Genomic DNA, 27,458 nt, shown 5'->3' on the forward strand with positions numbered 1-27,458 from the left:
CTAACAGTCCCTCGCCCCTTAGTTATTTAAGAACTGTCAGAACTGTGGCCCTAGGCTTCGTGGTTGATGATGGATCTACACTGGGTAAAATTTTTTGTTTGTTTGTTTTTTAAATAAAGGACTTGTCAAAAACTGCCTCCTGTCTTTTTTTACACAACACTAGGGTTGAGCGGACACTTAGATGTCCGTGTTCGACGGGTTCGGCCGAACTTTAAAAAAAAAGTCCGGGTCCGTGTCCCGGACTTTTACCGAACTTTTCCCGGACACCGAACCCCATTGAAGTCAATGGGGACCCGAACTTTAAGGCACTAAAATGGCTCTAAAACACCAAAGGAAAGGGCTAGAGTGCTGCAAATGGCAGCAAAACGTAATTAAGAGCATGGCAAGTGCTCTGCAAACAAATGTGGATAGGGAAATGACTTAAAACAACAAAAAAAAAACAGAAAAATAAAACAATGTTCTTCTTCATCTCTGAAGGACGAGGCCCATATGGAGTAGGAGGGAGGTTGAGGTGGTGGTGGATGTGGCGGTGACATAGGCATGCGCACAGGGTGTGCCGGGTGTGCCTGGGCACACCCTAATCACCTAGGGCACATAGCATTGCCAGTGAGGAGATGGGAAAGATCTCCCTCGGACCTGCTCTGCTCTATTTCTCTTTGCCTACAGGTACATGGCCCCGATACATTACTCTCCCTGCTGGCAAACACATGCATGTGTATTTCAACTTTGGGGTGCACACCTTAATGCAATAGGCTGCGCACACCTATGGGCGGTGTAGGTGGAAGCGGCGGTGGAGGAGGACCAGGGCCGGAGCCTTAAGGGCCGTGCCTTGCCATGCACCCAGAGGAGGAAGGGTGCAGCCATGCATGCCTAATTCAACATGGGATGCTGTCTCTGAAGCCCATAAACACATCGGCAACTGTCCCTCCTTGTCCGGCCTTCGCGCTGTGTGGGGAGGTTCTGAGGGTGCTGCCTGGGGAAGCGAGCATAGAAGCCAGACTTCTGTGTTTACAAGTGACAGAAGAGCGGTAACAGTGAATATGGCCAACCCGGGGCCTATATAAAAGGTAGGGGCCTGGAGCTGCAGCTCCAATAGCCCCTACGTTAATCTGGCCCTGAGGAGGAGGACGAGGTAGCCAACACTGCTTCTTTTCACAAATTTTAAATGAGGGTACACCCCAAAAGAGTGAGAAAGAGCAAAAATGGAACAATGGGTGGGTAAGGTCGGTATCCATTGCTATTCTGCATAAGGTACGGAAAAGTCCCGTGGGATCCATGAGAGTGGCTCTGAGGAAGAGGCTAGGCCTCGAAACGCGTCAGTCATCTCATCGGTCATGGGCGATCATATGGACTAAACACGGACAATTGAGCAAATCAGCTTGACACGCCTTATGTTTATCTACGTCTGTGAGTAGCCATTTTTTAATGTTACATAAATAAAGCCTTTTATTGAGGATAATGTGCTAGGTCGGTGCGCCCTTTCTTTGTTCTTTTTGCTTGTAGTACCGGTGGACGACCCCAGTCCGTTAAGGGCAGCAAGACCGTAGCCATCTGAGAAGCCATTTGTCAGTCCCGTGAGGAGTGTGGTTGAGGGGCTTGGATACCAAGCGCAGGAGAAGGGTGGTTTCACCTTATTGTTTTTTGAAACTCCACTATGGCCTGCTGCTGCTCACACAGTCTTTCCAGCATGTGCAAGGTGGAGTTCCACCTTGTGGGCACGTTACATATGAGGCGGTGAGCGGGAAGGCCGAAGTTACGCTGCAGCGCTGCCAGGTGAGCAGCAGCAGGGTGAGAACGCCTAAAGTGCGCACAAACGACCCGCACTTTCTGCAGCAGCTCTGACATATCGGGGTAGTTTTTAAGGAACCTCTGCACCACCAAATTCAGCACATGCGCCAGGCAAGGGATGTGCGTCAAACCGGCTAGGCCCAGAGCTGCTATGAGATTTCGCCCAGGCCGGGCTTGAGGCTCGCTGGCAGCAACCACTCATTTGTCTGCTGTTCCATGCTCCTCCACAACTCCTGCGCGGTGTGTGGTTTGTCCCCCAAACAGGCAAGTTGTAAAACTTCCTGCTGTCGTTTACCCCTGGCCGTGCTGAAGTTGGTGGTGAAGGTGTTACGCTGTCCGGATGAGGAGGCGGTAGAGGATGAGGAAGCGGAGTAGGAGGAGTTAGGAACAGGAGGCAAACTGAAGCGCCCTGCAATCCTCGGTGGTGGAAGGACATGCGCCAAATTGCTATCCGCCTCAGGCCCATCCGCCACTGCATTTACCCAGTGTGCCGTTAGGGAGATATAACGCCCCTGACCGTGCTTACTGGTCCACGTATCGGTAGTTAGGTGGACCTTGGCACAGATGGCGTTGCGCAGTGCACACCTGATTTTTTCCCCCACTTGGTTGTGCAGGGAAGGGATGGCTTGCCTGGAAAAGTAGTGGCGGCTGGGCACGACGTACTGTGGGACAGCCACCGACATAAGGTTTTTAAAACTGTGCGTCTCCACCAGACGGAATGACAGCATTTCAAAGGCCAATAATTTTGAAATGCTGGCATTCAGGGCCAGGGATTGCGGGTGGGTAGGGGGGTACTTCCTCTTCCTCTCAAGTGTTTGGGAGATGGAAAGCTGAACGCTTCCACGGGACATTGTGGAGATGGTTGTTGGTGACCCAGGTGGTGGTGTTGCTGACAGATCATCTGTTTGCGGGGTGGCAGGTGCCGGTATCACTACAGATGTGGCTGGAGCGGCCGAGACTGCAGCAGAAGAGGAAGCAGGATGAGCCAGAGACGTTTCTTGGTTTTGAAGGTGTGTACTCCACTGCAGCTCGTGCTTTACACTTAGATGCCTGATCATGCAGGTTGTGCTCAGGTTGAGAAGGTTTATGCCTCGCTTCAAGCTCTGATTGCACAGGTGTAACGCTCCTGCGTTTCTTATATGGTGTGGATTTTCAGCTGCAGAAATAAATCCACGTCAGTAGTCATGTAAGAGATATGCTGAGATACCATTCCCAACCTCAATGACTCATCATGTGTGGAAGGTCTTATTTCAGCCAGTAAATACACACAGTTAGCAAGCTGGTTCCTAGAATGACTTTATGTATGTGGTAACACAATGATGAAGGTTGAGGGATAGGTTGAGTGGAGGTGATAGGTGATAGACACTTGAAGGTGAGACAGTAGCAGATGGATGCAGGAAGGTTTAGCAATGTTGTATGATAGCAGATGATAGAATAGCAGGTGGACATACAAAAGAGATCAACCCAGTGCAGAAAAGTAGCAGTAGTCTCAAGAGCTAGCAATCTAGTTTATGCAGATGTAATAAACAGTCTTTACTATGCAGAGCTAGATAGTGTAAGCTTAGTATAAGTTTATAGAGAATTCCCCTGCGGGGTACTTAGCACTATTAGCGATACAGCCGAAGGGTGGTTCAGGAGAGGCGGATGATCCAGTAGCGGGATAAAGGGATCAGCGCAGCGAGGTTCCGTCAGCGAAGTAAGCTTGCAAGCATGGAAGCTTCAAGCAAGGTTAGCATCCAAGTAAGGGTGTTTGAACGAACACATGTGAGTGAGAACCGACGCCCTAAATAGCCATCTAGTCCGGCGCTGGGTGATGACAGCTCCAGTCTTAAAGGTGTATGCGCACCTTTCCAAAAGTAAATGGTGGGGCGCATACACTTGTGGAAAGTGTAATTTAGGGTACCAAAGGTACCGGAACATTACAACAGGGTGCAAACCACTCGTGTCCTGTCATCAGCACATTTTCTAAAGAACTTCCACGCTAGAGAACTCCTTTGAGCTGACTTTGGTGCGCTCGTTCCCTTGCTGCGTTGGGCAGTAGCGGGCGTAGTGTCTAGGGCACGGCCGCTCCGCTTCTGCACCCTGCTCCCTCTTCTGCTGTGCTGGTGGCTCTGTGCGACCACCGCCTCTTCCTCCAAACTACTCAGGTCACCTGCATGACGTTCATTCCATGTGGGGTCGAGGACCTCATCGTCCTCCACATCATCTTCCACCCAGTCTTCACCCCTGCCCTCCTTGTCGGTCTCCACAATGCTGAACGCCGCAGCAGTTGGCACCTGCGTTTCGTCATCATCGGAGACGTGCTGCGATGATCCTTGCATGTACTCATCTTGAGAAATAAGTGGTTGGGCATCGCTGCACTCAATCTCTTCCACTTCTGGGGCAGGGCTAGGTGGATGGCCCTGGGAAACCCTGCTGACAGAGTCATCAAAAAGAAGAAGAGACTGCTGTATGGCTTGGGGCTCAGACTGCTTGCCTGATTTGCAAGGGGGTGAGGTGAAAGACGGTTGGACATCGGCTGCAGGTGCCAACTGTGACCTTTCTGCAGTAGACTGGGTGGGAGACAATGTGAAGGAACTGGAGGCACTGTCAGCAGCAAACCAATCTACTATCGCCTCCACTTGTTCTGGCCTCATCACTTCTAGGGGCGTATGATGCCCTACCAAATACTGATGCAGGTTCTGTCGCCTACTCACACTTGAGGAAGGTGTTTCACTTGTGCGTGTAGCTGGCACAGATCGACCACGTCCTCTCCTTGCAACAGGAGCTCTACCAGCAGCACCACGACCCAGGCCACGGCCCTTATTTGACGGTCTCCTCATATTTCTGTAATTTAAGATCTTGCCCTAGAAAGGTTTTTATTGAATAGCGGAATAGGAAATATGATCCAAAAAAGTGTATGTATCTTGCACGTACAAAACCACACTAGGCCCCAATTACTATTGTTTCTACCCCTAAAAGGATGGTTGAGCAGTAGGAGGAGGAGTATGGAACAGGCAGCACCCTCAAATCTTCAGAAGTATGAGATGAACCCCAAAAACTTGGAAAGGTGGATCTCACACGTACCGACACAGACTATCACGCAATTTAATTGATCCCCAAAGGTTTTAATTGAATAGCGGAATAGAAAATATGATCAAAAAGAAAGTGTATGTATCTCACACGTACACCACCACACTAGGCCCCAATTACTATTGTTTGTACCCCTAAAAGGATGGTTGAGCAGCAGGAGGAGGAGTATGGAACAGGCAGCACCCTCAAATCTTCAGAAGTATGAGATGAACCCCAAAAACTTGGAAAGGTGGATCTCACACGTACCGACACAGACTATCACGCAATTTAATTGATCCCCAAAGGATTTAATTGAATAGCGGAATAGAAAATATGATCAAAAAGAAAGTGTATGTATCTCACACGTACACCACCACACTAGGCCCCAATTACTATTGTTTGTACCCCTAAAAGGATGGTTGAGCAGTAGGAGGAGGAGTATGGAACAGGCAGCACCCTCAAATCTTCAGAAGTATGAGATGAACCCCAAAAACTTGGAAAGGTGGATCTCACACGTACCGACACAGACTATCACGCAATTTAATTGATCCCCAAAGGTTTTAATTGAATAGCGGAATAGAAAATATGATCAAAAAGAAAGTGTATGTATCTCACACGTACACCACCACACTAGGCCCCAATTACTATTGTTTGTACCCCTAAAAGGATGGTTGAGCAGCAGGAGGAGGAGTATGGAACAGGCAGCACCCTCAAATCTTCAGAAGTATGAGATGAACCCCAAAAACTTGGAAAGGTGGATCTCACACGTACCGACACAGACTATCACGCAATTTAATTGATCCCCAAAGGATTTAATTGAATAGCGGAATAGAAAATATGATCAAAAAGAAAGTGTATGTATCTCACACGTACACCACCACACTAGGCCCCAATTACTATTGTTTGTACCCCTAAAAGGATGGTTGAGCAGTAGGAGGAGGAGTATGGAACAGGCAGCACCCTCAAATCTTCAGAAGTATGAGATGAACCCCAAAAACTTGGAAAGGTGGATCTCACACGTACCGACACAGACTATCACGCAATTTAATTGATCCCCAAAGGTTTTAATTGAATAGCGGAATAGAAAATATGATCAAAAAGAAAGTGTATGTATCTCACACGTACACCACCACACTAGGCCCCAATTACTATTGTTTGTACCCCTAAAAGGATGGTTGAGCAGTAGGAGGAGGAGTATGGAACAGGCAGCACCCTCAAATCTTCAGAAGTATGAGATGAACCCCAAAAACTTGGAAAGGTGGATCTCACACGTACCGACACAGACTATCACGCAATTTAATTGATCCCCAAAGGTTTTAATTGAATAGCGGAATAGAAAATATGATCAAAAAGAAAGTGTATGTATCTCACACGTACACCACCACACTAGGCCCCAATTACTATTGTTTGTACCCCTAAAAGGATGGTTGAGCAGTAGGAGGAGGAGTATGGAACAGGCAGCACCCTCAAATCTTCAGAAGTATGAGATGAACCCCAAAAACTTGGAAAGGTGGATCTCACACGTACCGACACAGACTATCACGCAATTTAATTGATCCCCAAAGGATTTAATTGAATAGCGGAATAGAAAATATGATCAAAAAGAAAGTGTATGTATCTCACACGTACACCACCACACTAGGCCCCAATTACTATTGTTTGTACCCCTAAAAGGATGGTTGAGCAGTAGGAGGAGGAGTATGGAACAGGCAGCACCCTCAAATCTTCAGAAGTATGAGATGAACCCCAAAAACTTGGAAAGGTGGATCTCACACGTACCGACACAGACTATCACGCAATTTAATTGATCCCCAAAGGTTTTAATTGAATAGCGGAATAGAAAATATGATCAAAAAGAAAGTGTATGTATCTCACACGTACACCACCACACTAGGCCCCAATTACTATTGTTTGTACCCCTAAAAGGATGGTTGAGCAGTAGGAGGAGGAGTATGGAACAGGCAGCACCCTCAAATCTTCAGAAGTATGAGATGAACCCCAAAAACTTGGAAAGGTGGATCTCACACGTACCGACACAGACTATCACGCAATTTAATTGATCCCCAAAGGTTTTAATTGAATAGCGGAATAGAAAATATGATCAAAAAGAAAGTGTATGTATCTCACACGTACACCACCACACTAGGCCCCAATTACTATTGTTTGTATCCCTAAAAGGATGGTTGAGCAGTAGGAGGAGGAGTATGGAACAGGCAGCACCCTCAAATCTTCAGAAGTATGAGATGAACCCCAAAAACTTGGAAAGGTGGATCTCACACGTACCGACACAGACTATCACGCAATTTAATTGATCCCCAAAGGATTTAATTGAATAGCGGAATAGAAAATATGATCAAAAAGAAAGTGTATGTATCTCACACGTACACCACCACACTAGGCCCCAATTACTATTGTTTGTACCCCTAAAAGGATGGTTGAGCAGTAGGAGGAGGAGTATGGAACAGGCAGCACCCTCAAATCTTCAGAAGTATGAGATGAACCCCAAAAACTTGGAAAGGTGGATCTCACACGTACCGACACAGACTATCACGCAATTTAATTGATCCCCAAAGGTTTTAATTGAATAGCGGAATAGAAAATATGATCAAAAAGAAAGTGTATGTATCTCACACGTACACCACCACACTAGGCCCCAATTACTATTATTTGTACCCCTAAAAGGATGGTTGAGCAGTAGGAGGAGGAGTATGGAACAGGCAGCACCCTCAAATCTTCAGAAGTATGAGATGAACCCCAAAAACTTGGAAAGGTGGATCTCACACGTACCGACACAGACTATCACGCAATTTAATTGATCCCCAAAGGTTTTAATTGAATAGCGGAATAGAAAATATGATCAAAAAGAAAGTGTATGTATCTCACACGTACACCACCACACTAGGCCCCAATTACTATTGTTTGTATCCCTAAAAGGATGGTTGAGCAGTAGGAGGAGGAGTATGGAACAGGCAGCACCCTCAAATGTTCAGAAGTATGAGATTGTGTTCACTGTACCCCACAAAGATTGTGTTCACTGCACCCCACAAAGATTGTGTTCACTGCACCTCAAAAAGGATTTTGTTCACTGCACCCCACAAAGATTGTGTTCACTGCACCCTAAAAGGATTTTGTTCACTGCACCCCAAAAAGATTGTGTTCACTGTACCCCCCAAAGATTGTGTTCACTACACCCCACAAAGATTCTGTTCCCTGTACCCCACAAAGATTGTGTTCACTGCACCCCACAAAGGATTTTGTTCACTGCACCCCAAAAAGATTGTGTTCACTGCACCCCAAAAAGGATGTTGTTCACTGCACCCCAAAAAGATTGTGTTCACTGCACCCCACAAAGATTGTGTTCACTGCACCCCACAAAGGATTTTGTTCACTGCACCCCAAAAAGATTGTGTTCACTGTACCCCCCAAAGATTGTGTTCACTGCACCCCACAAAGGATTTTGTTCACTGCACCCCAAAAAGATTGTGTTCACTGTACCCCCCAAAGATTGTGTTCACTGCACCCCACAAAGATTCTGTTCACTGTACCCCACAAAGATTGTGTTCACTGCACCCCACAAAGGATTTTGTTCACTGCACCCCAAAAAGATTGTGTCCACTGCACCCCAAAAAGGATTTTGTTCACTGCACCCCAAAAAGGATGTTGTTCACTGCACCCCAAAAAGATTGTGTTCACTGCACCCCACAAAGATTTTGTTCACTGCACCCCACAAAGATTGTGTTCACTGCACCCCAAAAAGGATTTTGTTCACTGCACCCCAAAAAGATTGTGTTCACTGCACCCCACAAAGATTGTGTTCACTGCACCCCACAAAGGATTTTGTTCACTGCACCCCAAAAAGATTGTGTTCACTGCACCCCACAAAGATTGTGTTCACTGCACCCCACAAAGGATTTTGTTCACTGCACCCCAAAAAGATTGTGTTCACTGTACCCCCCAAAGATTGTGTTCACTGCACCCCACAAAGATTCTGTTCACTGTACCCCACAAAGATTGTGTTCACTGCACCCTAAAAGGATTTTGTTCACTGCACCCCAAAAAGGATGTTGTTCACTGCACCCCAAAAATGATTTTGTTCACTGCACCCCAAAAAGGATGTTGTTCACTGCACCCCAAAAAGGATTTTGTTCACTGCACCCCAAAAAGATTGTGTTCACTGCACCCCACAAAGATTGTGTTCACTGCACCCCACAAAGGATTTTGTTCACTGCACCCCAAAAAGATTGTGTTCACTACACCCCAAAAAGGATTTTGTTCACTGCACCCCAAAAAGGATGTTGTTCACTGCACCCCAAAAGATTGTGTTCACTGCACCCCACAAAGGATTTTGTTCACTGCACCCCAAAAAGATTGTGTTCACTGCACCCCAAAAAGGATGTTGTTCACTGCACCCCAAAAAGGATTTTGTTCACTGCACCCCAAAAAGATTTTGTTCACTGCACCCCAAAAAGGACGTTGTTTACTGCACCCCAAAAAGATTGTGTTCACTGCAGCCCAAAAAGATTGTGTTCACTGCAGCTCACACACAGAAAAATGGATGTGGATCACTGACACCTGCCTATCTCCTATCCCACACCACACAGCAATATCGATTGTAGTTTGTAGAACACAGTTTCCCTAAAATTCAGCAGCAGCCTCTCCCTAACAGGATTGAGAAGAGATCGTAGATCAGGATTGAGTGCAGAGTCACCCCACCCCCCACACAGCAATATCGATTGTACTTTGTAGAAGACACTGACCTTATAATTCAGCAGACTCTATCCCTAAAATGCCTACAACTCGCCCTGCCTAAACACTCCGACCTGTCCCTCAATTCTATCCGGACACAAATGTTTTTTTCCTGCCTGTCTTTCCCTAATCAGCAGCCAGCACGTTGATGTGTGCTCTGTCCCTGATCTAAGCAGCAGAATGAAGACGCTGCGGCTGCCTGGAACTTATAAAGACTTGGTCACATGCTTCAGACGGCCAATCACAGCTACTGAGACATTTGTAGGCATGGCTGGGATGGCTTAAGGCACACCAGTTAAACGATTGTTGATTGGCTGTTGAAAGCCCGCCATGAAAAGAGCGCCAAAGCATGCAAAACCCGGAAATAAAACGACCGAACACGGATTTTTACCCGAACATACAGTAAAGTGTCCGTGTCCGTGTTCGGGTACAAAAAATCCAATTATTCGGTACGAACACGAATAATACAGTCCGTGTTCGCTCAACACTACACAACACCTTTTATTTTTGTTGATTGAGTATCCCATACTCAAAACATTCTGGTATGGATTCTGGGGAAGACCCCACAGCGTTTGTTTTCTTTGTTTTCTTAATATATCATTGACGGCATTTTTTTACATTCACCTGATGACTCATCGGTTGTTAAGGACGAGGAGGCTGCCTGCTCCTTAACAACCATGACAGTTACTGATTGCTAAGGACACCGGGTCCCCTCACTCCTTAACAATTAGCCATTAACAGCCTGTGGTAAGGACGCCAGCTACCGCCGGCTGTAATTTGCTGCAGGTTTTCACAAAAAAAATACCACATGACTTCAAAAAATACCTTGTGGTATTTTAGTAGCATTTTTTAGTGAATGCTAAAAAACGATTTGAAAAACGCTGTGTGGTATCTTACTGCATACTCGGATGCGGTTATATACCGCTTTGTGAAGGTAGCCCAGAATAACACCAATAACCATGCAGTATCCACCAGTGAAAATTAACTACTTACTGATGTGTTAGCAAGACAGTGAGTTGCAACTACTAGCAAAAAAGAAAGGGACATGGCTATCAAATTTCCAGGGAGGTTGAAGGATGGGGCCCCAATACCACCTGTATAAGTAATCTTAGGAATGACCTGGCTCTAATCTAACCACTAACAACAAATCTTTTTAGGGTTAGGAGTGCAGATATGTAAGAATGAAATATTTTGTCTGCCTCTTAAGGTATGTATGTAAATAATGGTTAGGAGTCTTGTTATGTAGTGCTTGGTTCATTCCACCAGGGAAATACAACTTCCAGGTATGTTATTTGGCTTTCACCAGACATTATTAGTGTCTGTGTGTGTCTGTATACCTGTCGGAGAAACATTAAATGTAAGCTATTTTGGGGGCACAGACCATTGTGGATGATCTGTATACATTGTAATGCACTGAAAAAAATACAGAACAACATGGGTTGGAAAATTATAACAGGACCCAGTCATTTAGACCTAGAGTTACTGGCAAAAGTATAGTCCACACCTTGAAACTTACAGAGCAACTCTTTTGGGAATTATATGATGCCTTATTAGAACACATATAGATACAGTATATATCAGCAGTCAGCAACAGTGTAGTCACTGCTCTGACACATTAATTTGTATGTGTAAATTTCAACTTAAGCTCTTGAGTTCTGTACTGTAGCACCCTCCTAGATAGGGGCTAGATTAGATTTACTGCTGGCTCACTGTGTTCAGTGGAGCTGCATGTGTTTCCGTAAATTTACCTTGCCCCACTTTAATCAGTGTGGCTGTAGTTATTCTGTTAGGTAAATTTGTTTCTGCTCACCGTGACCAGTGCGAATGATTAATAGGTCTGAATGGATTGTTTTTGCGCTACCAGGCCGCAGTAAACTTGGGCGCAATAAAAATTTATAAGTGCCACATCCCGATGAGTATAGGAGATTGGAGGAGACAATATTGGACTTTATAGGCACTTGTAGTTAAAATAATGTTCTTTATTAGAAGATGATCAATAGTTGAACAGAGAACGGAAACAAGAAAAAGGTGGTAGAAGACCTTAATACAGGAGGCGTTTGGCCTTAAATACATAAACATACATAGTCACACATATAGTATGTTACATGCAAGTATTAAGAACAATAGCGACATAATGCATCATATATTGATAGGGCTCAAAAGACGATTTGCAGTAGAGATTGCTGAACCGCCCCTGAGTTCCACCTATATGAGCGTTGATAGATAGGCGCTTAGATATGAGCAGGTTGCCCTACATGTTTCGGTTATAGATATAAGCTTCCTCTGGAGCTACTGGTACAGGAGTAGTCTGAATGAGAGTCAGGTAATGGGGAGATACAATGTAGGTAGGATGACCCTTGGAGGGTGTAGCAAATAACAAGGGGATTCTCTGCTTGTCCATATGTTTGTTATATCATTAGGAGACCAAATGTGTGTCTCATTTAACCAAAACTGTAATGCCAGTCAACGATACAATATAGGGAGCCTTGCAGAGAATGACAATCCAAGAGTAAAGAGCGCCTATAAATGGAGCGGTAGCTCCGAGGCTATCCAGGCAGGAGATGTTATGAGGCAAGGGTTGACTCCAGCACAGAGAATTTGTCCCCCCCGGATAGGGAATGTCGCGACTATGTATGTTTATGTATTTGAGGCCAAACGCCTCCTGTATTAAGGTCTTCTACCTCCTTTTTCTTGTTTCTGTTCTCTGTTCAACTTTTTATCATCTTCTAATAAAGAACATTATTTTAACTACAAGTGCCTATAAAGTCCAATATTTTATCCTCCAATCTCTGATTATTAGGTCAGTTCAGTGTTCTCAGCTACTGCCAGTCTGATAGCTCCCCCTGCTTTCCAGAGAGTTGTGAAAATTCTCTGGACATAGGTTCGGAGCTATGCAGATGGCAGTATTAATAATTGTGCAGCCATGGCCATTCCCAGGGAGGATGGCCCTATAGGCCGCTGGGAGTCTGTATAAATTCTCTTGAGACACTTAGTTTCTGGGTCTTTTCCTGCAAAGTATCATTCCAGTCTGGAGGGTAACACTGCCATGTTCTTGCTGTTTGTGAGGTGCCCAACCTGAGGGCCTGGTTGCTGAAGCTACAGAAAGCTGACTGAGGGGTTATGTGCTAAAGATTCAGTCTTATATCACTGGAGAAATGTGTTGTTTGGAAGTTGGAAGGAGACAACCATCTGTCCCTGGACATTTTGTGAGTATAGACTGCTGTGAGAGATCTTATAGACTTTTGGGTTGCTGCCACCCCTCGTGTGCTAGAGTCAGCTGTGTGTTTGTCTAAAGGGGACATCGGCTGATTTCCTGAATCTGATTTCTTGTGAAGAGACTACTCTTGTGGCTCTAAAGAAATGAGTTTGCATTTAACTGTTTCCACTATAACGCCAAGTCCACAATTTGCTATAAGCAAGTACTTTTTTGTAAAAAGGAGTTAGTTGTCCTCAAGTTGTACATAGTTCTGTTTTTTGGAGCATCCCGATTAATTTCCTCAATCCTATCCAAGTTCTTCAAAAATAAAAAACAACAAAAACAACACCACTAAATTGGTTATTGAGTAAAGGTATGGCTTTGATCGTGTGCCTGGTTGCCGGGCAATCCACTAGGGAAGAACCTGGGCAAATTTCCAGCAGCTCCTACAGTACACATAAAGCTTTTTACAGCAAAGCAGAATATTATACCCTATAACACATGTACTATACCATGTGGTATGAAAAGAAAATAACTTTCTTTGAGCATTTGAGCCACCTGTAGTCTCTAATGGGTAAATTATGTTTCAGCTTTGCACAGTGTTTTTCTGTTCTTTGCACAGAAAAAAACTTTGACCCATTTTGAGGCATAATTGCTTCAGATTGTTTAGACTAGTCAGCTGATACTTGTCAACTGCAATTTTTAAAAAGCACCACAAAAACACATGCATAAAACAATATAGAAAATATCTGAGTGGCTGGATATTCCAGTGAGTACTGTTGGATAAATTATTGGTTAGAGAAAGCTACATTTAACTACCCAAATTCTTACTAAAAAAGGTCAGCTTTTCATAACTCTTTACCCCCATGGAGTTTTTAGTGTTAGGTCCCTATTACAGGCATGCACACATTATGACCGATATGGGTGAGAGCCAATTAACCTACTGTATCAACATTTTAGGATTGTGGGTGAAAACTGGAGCGCCAGTAGGAAACTAAAAAAAAAAAAAATACCAATTATACATTACTCTGTTTTTCTGTAATAGTACATACCAGATAATCCCCTTCCACACTTGCACATATAACCAGAAAACTGTTCTTCCTCTGTGGTAACAGATCCATTGAACCATGGCAGCTCCACACACTCCATTCCGAATTTACAAGGCTGGCTTTTGCACATGTGCATATCTGTCTCACACAGAGAACCTGTGTATCCTGTAACAAGATTTTTTTTTTTTTTTTAGGATTAGTTGTTATAATCACATTTGCCCACTGAAATGTTCTAAAAATATGATATATTTTCTAGTTCCTAATGTGATGTTTTCAGTTTCTGAGAATTGCTTAAATAACTATAAAATTCACACTTGGGTAAAGACTCCGTCTTGAGCACCTCTAGGTTCAGAGTCACTGTGGCACCAGGTGCCTGGTGGACAAGGAGACTGAGGACACTGTCTATTCTGACCATCTGCAGCTTACAGTGAAGAGACACAAGGAGTTTATAAAGAAGTCCTAGAAAAGGTTGTGGAACACCAGCACATCATGTGCTTTTTCAAACTTATTTATTAATCATTTAAATACACAATGCTCTTAATGGTGCCCCTTTTTTGGGCAACAGTGACTAATTAAAAAGCTTGAAGGATGTGCTGTTGATCCGTTGACTTTGCAACTGCGTCTGTTTCTTTTGTGCTTCTTCAAAAGAGCTTGCACAGCACATATTGAAACCACAGTCTGCTTTGAAATCTTTACCAGTGAGAGACCTTGCTGATGCAGTATAACTACCTTGTGTCTTATTGGGTACTCCATCTTGCCATGGTGTATGACCTGTGACATAAACTCTCTTCCACAACCTCACCTTAGTAGCAGAGTTTGATTGTTCCTCACCCAGTTTTAAACCTCTTATACAGCTATTTCAGTTAAGACTATGTTTCAACCTACATATGAAATTGAACACCATTAGCACCCACTTGGTATAATTGGTTAATCATACACGTGACTCTAATCCTACAAAATCTCTGACTTTGTCCAAGTGTACAAATTGTGCGAGTGTAAGAATTGAGGCATGTTTGAAGTCAAAAGGTAGTGATACCAAATATTGATTTGATTTAGATTTTTCTTCTGTTCACTCACTTTGCATTTTGTAAAATGATAAAAAAAACGGTTAAAATGTATATATTTTTGAAACATTCTTACTTCACAGCATCTCTTCACCTGCCTAAAACTTTTGCACAGTACTGTACGTCTCTGCCCTTTTGCCTCACCTCCTAATAGGCACCCCTGTCTGATTTATCAATCCACCCCTCTCTCCCAATGACAGATTCATGTACTGTGTGCCACATATCACTGCTCCGAGTCTGTACCATACACTGCCCAGGGCTCGCTATCCACACTCAACCGTTTTTCTATCATCCGTAATGATGCGTGGCAGATTTTCTCAAACTTGACCATCATATACTAGTTCTCTCCTGCTGCACATACTACCCCTCTCATACCCTTCTGCATGTATAGTCCCCTGATATACCCTCTAAATTTCTCCACTGCACATACTGCCCACTGTCATACCCTCTGAACTCCTACATTGTACATACTTCCCACAATCATACCCTCTGAACTCATCTATTGACATGTATTTCTAACTGTCATACCCTCTGAACTCATCTATTGACATGTTCTGGTTGATTTATGGCCTCAGTCGAGGCCACTCTGTAGCGACCCAGCTATTGTGAGAACTCCTTAATTGTACATACTGCCCGCCCTCGATCCCTCTGCACTTTTTCAACACTAACATTTATTTTTCTGACAATAATTTAATAAATTTAATTAAAAAAATAATTTTAAATTTAATAAAAAAAACTTTTGAACTCTACAAATGACCAGAACTGGCAAGAAATAGGCTTCAATGAAGATTGCCCCCCAGTTTGCAAACTATAAATTCTAAGCAAGATGAAAATGTTTGCTAACTAAACCTGGATAAATTCATTTATTCCTAGTTATAGCTAGACAGACCCTGCTTTCTGATAAGCCACAAAGACATCTAAGTAAAACATTTTTTTTTTTAAGATAACATTTCAGAGATATTAGAATTTTCATATCCTACATTCCTTTTGCATGCAAATGTATTATGCAAATGTATTATAACTGGACCCCCCGCCACAGTATTCTATTCAATACATAAACAAGAAAAGACTACAAAATGTAAGGGTCACCAAATGTTACCTGGCCAGCAGAGACATTTGAAGCTCACAGAATCCTCTATACATGTGGCATTATTTTGACAGGGCAGTGATGAGCACAGGGATGCAGGGACTTCACATTTCGTACCAGTGTATCCTACCGTGCAGTTACATTGATACCTATAAAATGCCATACAATAATGAACTGGACACATGCTGTCAATTCTTCAGAGCTAAGATGTTTTGTACATTGCATATGTAATGAAATACGTTACTCACCCGTTATTCCTATCGACACACAGCCCACCATTAAGGCATGGAAAACTCTCACACTCGTTTATGCTAATGTCACAGAGATCTCCTGAGAAGCCAGGAGGGCATGTACATGAAAAAGATCCCGGCAGGTCATGGCAGGTAGCTCCATTCAGACAGGGGCCTGATGAACACTCATCAAACTTCACCTCACAATCGCTGCCTTAAAAAAAACAAGATTTATTTAGTGTACATGAGGGTAAAATGTACATTTTTCTTTGTTTAAAGCACCCACAATCTAACACCAGCCAAAGCAATTTTTCATTTGAGACAGGACAGGGTTGGAAATCTGGTCAGCTTTTACTCGCTAACTGTGTCCTCAATAAAGTGTAACTAAGGGAAAAGCTTGTTTTCATTTTGGATAGAGTAATGGAGGGTTATAACCCCTGTCATTTTTTTCCCACCTGTGTCTCATAAGGGAGATTTCCCTTCACTTCCTGTCCCATAGCCAAAACAGGAAGTGAGGAAATCCCTCCAGAGTGAGGGAATCCCTGAGTGTCATCAGGGTCACCAGAACTAGTTTCTCCATTGGAAGATTTCCCCTCTATTACTGTCTTGGTGTCAACCCAATTTGGGATTTTACTTTAACTTTCAATGAAAACAATAAACAGGACAAATAGGAAGGTAGGAATCTCAATAATGGGGGCACAGACAGCAGTAAATTCTGACAGGTGTTCTAATCCCTCTCTATTTATAACTTAGTAAAAAAAAAGTGTTGCCTTTAGTTACACTTAAAGGAGATTTTGAATCACATCTTGTCTGTTTGTTGGGTGTTGGACAGTACAGAAAGTCAGGAGAAATCTCCCCACTATAGACACAAACCATATATCAAATTTGAAAGAGGTTTTAACACTTCCTCGCTATTTCCAAACCAAATTAAAAATGTTGGGTGGAGTTGGATTTTGAATAATCCAAATCACTTCTGGTGTAGCCCCATATAGTAGAGTTACTAGATGCTCTATTTTATAACAGGTTGACCAGACATCCTTGGTTTCTGATGACAGTCCCCACCTTCAACAAGTTGTTTCCAGATAAAAAGTGTCCTCAACTGTGTCCCTGGTTAAAAAGTCCCTACTGGATGGTCAACTGCCCAATAAATTACGAACAGTTTGTAAAAAATTGCCATATTTCTCCCCCTTGTTATCATCCATGGGAAGGGAGCAAGTAACCATTAAAATCTTCCCCCGACGGCTGGTTGATTTATAGCAGTCGAGGCCACTCTCTAGTGTCCCAGCTATTGTGAGAAGATAGGAAATGCTTTGTGAAGCACCTGCTCCACCCTCCACCGCCTCTGCTGCTGATGCCAAATGCACAGCCATCCTGTAACCCTAACCTCCTTCCTTCACCCCTACATTTGACTCTAGTCCTGGCAGGAAAAATTAATGTAAAAAAGGGCTGATATCAGAGCTTTGCAGGTCTAGGAAACAGCCATTATTTGTAAATAAGGTAATGTAGAGGAGGCTGGAGCTGGATTAAGAAGCTTGCAACTCTTATGCAGTATTGGAGGTTTTTTACATATATTTTTCATATGTTTTTTGTGCCTCAATATGCACTATAAAAGTGTAATAATGTTTTAATGTTTTATCATTATTGAATTGAATTTGTACGAGAGTTCAGTGATTTATAGTGGAAGTAGTGGTGGCATGCTTGATGACCGATATTCCTTTAAGGTCGGGATATAGCATGCAGCGGGTACGTTGTCTTCAGTTTTGCCCTTTGTGATAATGAAGCAGAGGTGCCCGTTGGGATGCTCGTCTCAAGCATTCCAGTTGGCTTCCATTGAGGGCGGAAGTGCTTCACCGCGCTTTCTGCAAAAGACAACGCCTAGTGGTAGGACGAAACGCGTCAGTCCCGCCAGCCCCCATGCAGATACGCTTATAGCCGCGGCAAACATTTTCTACATGCCTGTATCACACAGCTGACATGTGAGTGTTTTACCTTTGTTTTATCCAATAAATTGTACATACTTCACCATGTGAGCCCCACTTGTTTTTTTGGAGGAACATCAATGTCCATCATTTGGGGTTTATGAAGTTTGCAAAGTTGTACTGTCCTGTATGAACATTCCGTGGTGGATTGGATGCTGATTTGGAGTGGACCCTTCACTGGTGATCGTTTTTATACCTCATGCTTGGTGGACCTTCCGTAACAGGGGGTCTATAATTCTGGTAAGGAGACTACCTTATTTATGCACGTGGTGATCGTCAGGATTGTGTCTGCACTAACGGTGTTGGAATTTATCTGTATTCGTTTCTGCACCTCAGCACTAGTTTCAGACGGACTTCATGGACTTTGTTCATTCAACCATTTAGGGTCCTATATTAATGTGGCGCTGTACACAATTGCTTTATGGTTTGATAATACTTTTGTACTGGCAGCCTTTTACTCTTGCTAGTGTATTGAGCGCAGCTTTCTCTTTTCTTTGTTGGATTAAGAAGACATAGGAATCACATTCAGTGTAGGAACATGCAATGTAAAAGGCTGCCAAGCATTAAAGAGGTGTTTCAGAGTCCCAGACATCTTCTGTTCATAAATTCTGCCTGTAGGAGACAAATTATTACTCTCACCAACTCTCACCAACCACCTAAGTTTGGAATTTCTCTATCTCAATGACCCCCCCCCCCGACGCTGGGCATTTATTACTCCCACTGACCACCGATGAGGGGATCTCCCTTCGAAACGTAACAGACATCTGGAAGGTTCTCCAACGTGCTGGACAGGGTCCCGGTGACCTGGTCGCTTTGTGTCCATTTTGAACTTTGAAATGTTTTTATTACCTACTTGTATGTGAGTATATTTCTTTTCTTTTTATACCAATAAACACCACTTGGTTAATGCGCAGGGTTGGTGCACCCTCCTTTTGTTTTTTCTACAGTGGTCCTATTTGGTGTCCCTCGACCCTTGGAGGGCAGCAAGGTCTGTGCATTTACAATGTCTGTTTCTGGGTTTAGGGCAAGCATTTTTTTGGGTTTAGGGTGCTGATCTTTAGTAAGAATAAGCACACATTACACATTGTTAGGCACACATTGATCAACCTAGATCAGTGATGGCCAACCTTGGCACCCCAGATGTTTTGGAACTACATTTCTTATGATGCTCATGCACTCTGCCGTGTAGAGGAGCATTATGGGAAATGTAGTTCCAAAACATCTGGGGTGCCAAGGTTCGCCATCACTGCCCTAGATATTAACCGCTTCCCAGCCAGTGTAATTAGAACAGTGACAGTGCAGAGTATAAGCACTGATCACTGTATTGGTGAGACTGGTGATGTAAGTAGCAGTTAGACAGTTCCCACTCAGTGTCAGTTATTGTCAGATTTCCCACTGCATTATCATAGTACCATAAGTTTACAGCATTAGTAGTATAAACAAAAACAATACAAATTCCAGTATATACCATAGTTTGTAGATGCTATAACTTTCACGCAAACCAACCAATATGCACTTATTGGGATTTTTTTTTTTGCCAAAGACATGTAGAAGAATATATTTTGGCCTAAATTTTTAAAATAAAAACCAGTGGTGATCAAATACTACCAAAAAGAAGCTCTATTTGTGTGAAAAAGTTTTTTTGGGTACAGTGTTGCACTACTGCACAATTACCAGTTAAAGTAGCTTAGTACTAAATATCAAAAAATTACCTGGTCATGAAGGCGGTAAAACCTTCCAGAGCTGAGGTGGATATAGTTTTTAACTGTTTTTTATCAATTTAGTTAGAACAGATTTAGACAAACTATGGAATAGATTTAGATAGACTAAAGACTTTTTTTTTCTTCTGTGCACAGAAAAACAAATGGAAAAGTGTTTTTTTTTTTTTTTTTTTTTATTCTCTGTTTTGAGATTTATGTGCATCTTTGATACTTTCACTTGTGTCACAGTAATCAGCAGAATATTGTGGATGCATGAACTGTAGCATACAGTATGTGTGAATTGCAATGCATGGTGATGATATTTGAAAATGTATTTAAATAAAAATCTGTATTTTTTATGCAGTCCTACAAAAGTGAACAACATGTACAAACAACATACACTGAACAAAATTATAAACGCAACACTTTCGCTTTTGGCCCCATTTTTCATGAGCTGAACTCAAACATCTAAGACTTTTTCTAGCACAATGCCACAGATGTCGCAAGTTTTGAGGAAGTGTGCAATTGGCATGCTGAGACTGCAGGAATGTCCACCAGAGCTGTTGCCCGTGAATTGAATGTTTATTTCTCTACCATAAGCTGTCTTCAAAAGCCTTTCAGAGAATTTGGCAGTACATCCAACTGGCCTCACAACTGCATACCACGTGTAACCACACCAGCCCAGGACCTCCACATCCATCATCTTCACCTCCAAGATCGTCTGATACCAGCCACCAGGACAGCTGCTGCAACAATCCGTTTGCATAACCCAAGAATTTCTGCACAAACTGTCAGAAACCATCTCAGGGAAGCTCATCTGCATGCTAGTCGTCCTCATGGGGGTCTCGACCTGACTGCAGTTTGTCATCGTAACCGACTTTAAGTGGGCAAATGCTCACATTGATGGCGTCTGGCACTTAGGAGAGGTGTTCTTTTCATGGATGAATCCCGGTTTTCACTGTACAGGACAGATGGCAGACAGCGTGTATGGCGTCCTGCAGATGAGCGGTTTGCTGATGTCAACGTTTCTGATCGAGTGGCCCATGGTGGCGGTGGGATTATGGTTTGGGCAGGCGTATGTTATGGACAATGAACACAGGTGCATTTTATTGATGGCATTTTGAATGCACAGAGATACCATGACGAGATCCTGAGGCACATTGTTGTGCCATTCATCCACGACCATCACCTCATGTTGCAGCATGATAATGCATGGCCCCATGTTGCAAGGATCTGTACACAACTCCTGGAAGCTGAAATCATCCCAGTTCTTGCATGACCAGCATACACACTGGACATGTCACCCGTTGAGCGTTTTTGGGATGCTCTGGATCGGCGTATACAACAGCGTGTTCCAGGTCCTGCCAATATCCAGCAACTTCACACAGCCATTGAAGAGGAGTGGACCAACATTCCACAGGCCTCAATCAACAACCTGATCAACTCTATGCGAAGGAGATGTGTTGCACTGCATGAGGCAAATCGTGGTCACTCCAGATACTGACTGGTTTTCAGACCCCCCCCCCTCCCCCAGACCCCCACAATACAGTAAAACTGCACATTTTATAGTGGCCTTTATTGTGGCTAGCCTAAAACATGCTTGTGCAATAATCATGCTGTCTAATCAGCATCTTGATATGCCACACCTGTGAGGTGGATGGATTATCTCTGCAAAGGAGAAGTGCTCACTAACACAGATTTAGACAGATTTGTGAACAATATTTGAGAGAAATAGGCCTTTTGTGTAAAAAAAAGTCTTCGATCTTTGAGTTCAGCTAATGAAAAATGGTAGAAAAAACAAAAGTGTTGCGTTTTTAATTTTGTTCAGTGTATGAATGGAATTCACAAAAGGTTAAAAGGGGCTAAAATCGTGTGTGTGTGTGGGGGGGGGGGGGGGGGGAAACGACACAACTAACTTGTTTTACAAATTGCAAGTTTCCTTTATATAGGAGCCACTGTTCTGATACAGGAGAGTGGGACCTGTTTGCCACAATGGTATGCCAGGAAAGCTGCTTTCCCTGTATAATCTGTGGGGATCAGCTGTTATTTGACAGCTAGTGCATTTCTGTGTATCAGGAGTGATAACAGTGTTTCTACTCTGCAGCGGTCAGTTTCTATAGGCTTTTTTAAATATTTCTTAGATCAGGATACGTTTTATAGATTATTTTTCAATGTGTATGAATATTATCTAAACCTTGTTTTTATGCGTGGTCTGTAAATACATATGTACAGGAGGTCAGTTGTATTAGCCCATGATACATGCAGGCTCTGCTTTAGAGCTTATTATATTCAATGCTACCAGACTCAGGCCACAGATGACAAGTGTCATATATGTATATATCAAAAACTGTGGGGGTGAGCAAAATTAGCATCATGATTTTATGCTTCAGAATGCTGATCTGTTGCATGCATAATATGAAATGCAGACAGCAAGACACACTGATTTAGACTCCCTAGGCTTCATGTCATATAGGAACAGAGATTTTTTTTAATTGAGGCAAAAGCACATTGCTTCTTTCTCAAGACAATGCGGGTAATGCTAAGTCCAATTTAGGTGATCCTTTAAGAAACAGATTTATTAGGAAGTACAGTATAATGTATGCACTATGTTTTGCTTCTTTTCAGGGTGATGGCAGGTAACTTTTTTAAAGCGTGAAAACTGCAATGTTGCTTCTCCCACTGAGCTGATGGGTTCTGTAGCATAGAGCAGAGAAGGGCACAAGTAGATTGCAGCAATTTATTATGCACAGCACTGTGAGACATCTGACAGTGACAAAGTAGCAGGAGGGATTTAAATGTTCACGCTATGGATTTCACAATGTTTTTGAGACTGTTATGCAAAAGCCAAGTGCAGGTTACTCTAATACCCATCCAATCGTTCAGTAAAAAGCATAAAACAAAGAAACGTCTTATTGATGTATTGGTGAAGATTATCTGCAAGTAACGTTTACTTAATTTGCTATGTGGCTGCAAGCAGTCAGACATATGAATAAAGTCGTCTTTCAATATGCTGGACTGGTCAGTCTCTTGGAAGCAGAAAGGCACAGACAATACCTGCAGAGAGTGAACTTAGAAGCTGGCTCGATCAGGCGACTAAAGGTGATCAATGGCTAAGATACAATGGGATATCCCTTCTTCAGAAAGGTGTTAATTTTGCCCCTAGTACTGAGCCCAACTTCTTTGAACTTTTTAGGGATTTGCAGAAATTCTTTAGAATCCTGACAATCAAAAGATTCTACTGCATTTAAGAGGAAAGAAGAAATGTTGATTGTAAGAAAGTTAAGTTACTATTTAATAGGGATTTGAGATATAGTTTGAGGACACCAATGACCAAATAGCAATAGAAGCTCTCAGTGCACTTCTGGAATAAGAATTTGATTAATTAGTCAAGCACATGAATATTTTATGCACACATACTGCACACCTTTTTTTCCACGATCTGTTTTTTACTCACTACGTGTTAAGATTGAGTTTTTTAAAACATCTTACAGTATGGCTTATGCAGGTTTCACATTAAAAACAACAGCAAAAAAAAAACACTCTTGGCCAGAATCTGACCAGGAAAGCGTACAAAGCACTTAAAGCATAAAAGGCAGTCCTCAACTCATCACTCCTACAGCTGACAAGGGTGGGGGCATGGTCATTCGAAACAGTAAGGACTATGTTGCAGAAGTGGTAAGTTCGTTATCAGATACCAATATATATGGAAATGAAGAAAGGATCCCATACCACTATACAAACCCTAATTACATACTTATATCGAAAATGCATATAAATTGAGTTTTATAAACAAAGCAGAGTGGGCCTTTCTTATAAAGAACTTTTACAATACAGCTTATTTTTTATCATATTCAAAAGTGCATAAAAATCAGGAATACTAATGGGAACAACCCATTATTGAAAACATGGATGGATTCATGAATAGAATTCCCCAGTGCATTGATTTATTTTTTTCAGCCACTAGTGACTTTATTACCTGCTTGTATTAAAAGAGAAGTATGGAATTTGAAATAAAATAAAAAAAGTATTCCCACCCAGGTGAATACGGCATCAATCTGATGCCGCATCTGTCCCCTGCTAGTTCTGCGCTGAGAACTGAGCAATCAAAGACCGCTGATCGTTCATTCTCCACATTCTGTTAGCAGAGAGCCAGGGACTGTCAGTCTTCAGCTCTCTGCGCTATCATTTGCCCCCCCCCACACTTACTTGGAGCGCTGGAGTGTTGAAGGGGCAGACACAGGCTCTCAGCGGATCACCAGCTGTCGGTCCAGGCTTCTAGGTGGATATGGTTGGGATCTCTTCAGAGACTGACTGGCTCTGTGATGTCAGCTGAAAGCAGGCTTCAGTCCGCTGTCAGCTGAAAGCAGAGCCCAGGAGTGCAGAACAAACCGCACTCCTGAGATCCATAGGATAAGTATAGCCAAAATAGTTTTGGTTATACTTCTCCTTTAAGGATTCCTCTCATTTACGTTTAGAGTGCGTTTGCGCTCTGAACCGTTTCTAGAGGTCAAAAAATCATTCCCCTTTAAAATGGAAAAACACGAGCGCTAAACGCGGGTGATCGCGTTCGGTCGCGTTTGAAACGCAGGTAAACACACGTTCTGAACATCCTGAACGCAAATAATTGCTTTCCAAAAAACGACACTGAACTCAACTGCCTCTTAATGACTGTAAACGACCCAGTGTACATGGACAGATAAGGCTACATGTACACGGGACGTTGTAAAAAGTCCTTTGAACGCTGGAATTTAAAGGACATTTAAAACGTCCATTGTGTCGCATGTGCAGCCGCGTTTAGCGGACGTTTAGCGGGCGTTTGCGCTCAGAACCGTTTGTAGAGGTCAAAAAATCATTCCCCTTTAAAATGGAAAAACGCGAGCGCTAAACGTGGGTGATCGCGTTCGATCCCAGTGTACATGGACAGATAAGATAACATTGAGGTGGGTTCAGGGGCTTCTGAAAAAAACGCCCAACTGCTCAAAAACATCCGTTTACAAGTTGCAGTGTACATGAGGCCTTAGTATAGCCAAAATAGTTTTGGTTATACTTCTCCTTTAAGGATTCCTCTCATTTACTAGACACAATCTTACAGTTGGGCTGCTGGATACATCTGGCTATCACTTGTTGTTAGTTCTCTTTATACTTCTATCCCTCATGTAGCTGCATTCGATTATTCCTGGTCAATTAATGCCAATATGAACCCCCTACAATCCTACTTAACCAGTTCCGCACTGCCCACCACATATATCCTGTGGCAGAGTCACCAGGCTGCGCAAAATCACGTACAGGTACGTGATGCGTGCACGCCCGCCATCTCCGCAGCAATCTTATTCGGTTCAGAATCGATCAGTTATCAGGTCTAGGCCAATGAATTATTGCCTAGACCTGGTGATTGGTTCTGACCAATGGAAGAACCTACTTTGCCTGTGTAATGTACACACAGGCACAGGAACTGATGCAATCTCCTGTCCCGGAGTCCTTTTCGGTTCCAGCAGGAAGAGAGAGCATCAACAGTGAGTACACAGGCACTACACTGACACCAGTACACATAGGCACATTTTTCATCCCCTGATCACCCTCCAGTTAACCCTTTCACTCCCTGTCACAGTGTCACTAAATACAGTATATAGATAGTTTACTGATCACTATATTTGCTGTCACTGGATAAAGCCAGTTAGTGCCAGCCGAAGTTACTAATTGTCATAATCGGTACTAATCGTCAGTCCCAGATAGGTTTAGCGTACCTGCCATATATTCCCTAATAAAGGTTTAATCCCTTGATCACCCCAATTAACCATTTCACTCCCTTTCACAGTTTCATTAGCACAGTGTACATATTTTTTTTCTGATCACGGTTTTAGTGTCACAGGTAATGCTAGTTAGCTAGTAAGCATCAGTGTCAGTCTTAGTATAGCGTCAGGGTCCTGCCACATATTTTGTAATAAGGTTTAAACCCCCCCAATCACCACCCAGTTAACCCTTTCACTCCCTGTCACAGTGTCACTAGTAAAGTGTACAGATCTTTTTTTCTGTTCACTATATTAGTGTCACGGGTGACACCAGTTAGCATCAGCATCAGCGTCAGTTAGGGTCAATCCCAGACAGTGTCAGATTTTAGCCCTTTGATTGTCAGTAACACTAAATTACACACATAGTATATATCTCGATTACTAGTATAGTGTCTGAACAGTTTAATATCTTTGATCTGATCAGAACTATACTAGAATCCCCAATAGTTTAGTGTTCCCGAAAACACGGCGTTAGCAGGATCAGCCCTAACACCTGCCAGCAGCTGCGTTTAGCCCCTCTGCCCAGCCCTCAAGAAGTGCAGTATCAAAAGATCACTGTCACTTCCAATACACAGCACACGAAACCGCAGCATTAGCAGAGTCAGGCCTGATCTCTGCTAGCACTAGCAGCTAATTTTTATTGTAGCGGTTTAAACAGTCCTCGACAACCTTTTTTACCTGTAAATCACACTAGGTACCAGTCAATTTAGTGGCCAAAATGTCAAATGAAAGGTACACCAGTGAAGAGGCCTACAGGATACTGAGCATGACAAATGAAAGTGATGGGGAGTCCTCATTGTCAGAATCTGGCTCAGTATACGAATCTGTAGAGAGCAGCGGCACCCTGACAGATAGCTCTTACAGAGTAGAGGTCCCTGACCCTCGTACCCGACCCCACTGTTCTGTTGCTGAGGTGCAACAACCGCATGATTCTCTTATGCAGCAGAGTGTCGGTACTAGTGTTGCTCAACCTTCTGATGAACTGGCAAGCACCAGCGGCCTGGTAGCTTAGAGTCCCATAAGTGCAGTTCAAGCTGGTGCAGTGGCTAGCACAAGTAGTGGCCTGCAGCCACTAAGAATTTGAATGTAGGCCCGTAGAGCCCTTAGTGCCCTTCCTTATGTACTTGCAAATCCCAATTGGCAGCCCACAGATTCTGCAGAGCCCGTACTTCCCCCATTCACTGGCCAACCCAGAATTCAGGTGGAAACAGCCAACTTTACTCCCCTTGATTTTTTTTTAGCTGTTTTTCATTGAAGATTTGTACAGATCTATTGTGGACCAAAGCAATTTGTATGCTAACTAAACCCAAATTTGACCCTTGCCAGACAATTTTGCTGGAAACCTATAACGGTTCCCAAATTTAAGACCATTCTGGGCCTATCCCTCAACACGGACATTACTAAAAAGAGTGAGTTGTGGTCATATTGGTCCACTGACCCCATTCATCATATGCCTGTGTTCTCTGCTGTCATTACCAGGGCTAGATACAAGCAAATATTGTGGTTCATGCACTTCAACGACAATGAACTCTGTTGCCCTCGGGATGAATATGACCGGTTCTACAAAATTCGGCCCTTCGTAAACAACTTCAACCAAAAATTTGCAGCCTTGTTTATCCTCCAAAAAGATTTCTGCGTTGACAAGATTATGTTTTCTGGGCGCCTTGCTTTCAAACAGTTTCTCCCCAGCAAGCGTGCCAGATATGGGGTCAAGATGTATAAGCTCTGAGACAGGGCAACAGGCTATAGTTTCCTGGTTTACGAGAAAAAAGATAGCAA

General features: G+C 43.1%; 1 protein-coding gene across 1 annotated transcript in view; it reads right to left on the minus strand.

The window, feature by feature from the left end:
* Positions 1–27,458, minus strand: part of CRB1 (crumbs cell polarity complex component 1) — a gene marked incomplete at its 3' end in the record, with an annotated part of 164,876 nt that overhangs the window by 73,028 nt on the left and 64,390 nt on the right. Inside the window, exons 3-5 of the mRNA XM_082265223.1 lie at positions 16,230–16,425; positions 15,994–16,130; positions 13,834–13,995 (exon numbers count right to left, since the gene is read on the minus strand). Coding sequence (XP_082121349.1) covers positions 13,834–13,995; positions 15,994–16,130; positions 16,230–16,425 — 495 coding nt within the window. The remainder of the gene's footprint in view (positions 1–13,833; positions 13,996–15,993; positions 16,131–16,229; positions 16,426–27,458) is intronic.

The sequence above is a fragment of the Pelophylax lessonae genome, assembly GCF_965119305.1.
Source record: "Pelophylax lessonae genome assembly, chromosome: 8".
Classification (NCBI taxonomy): domain Eukaryota; kingdom Metazoa; phylum Chordata; class Amphibia; order Anura; family Ranidae; genus Pelophylax; species Pelophylax lessonae.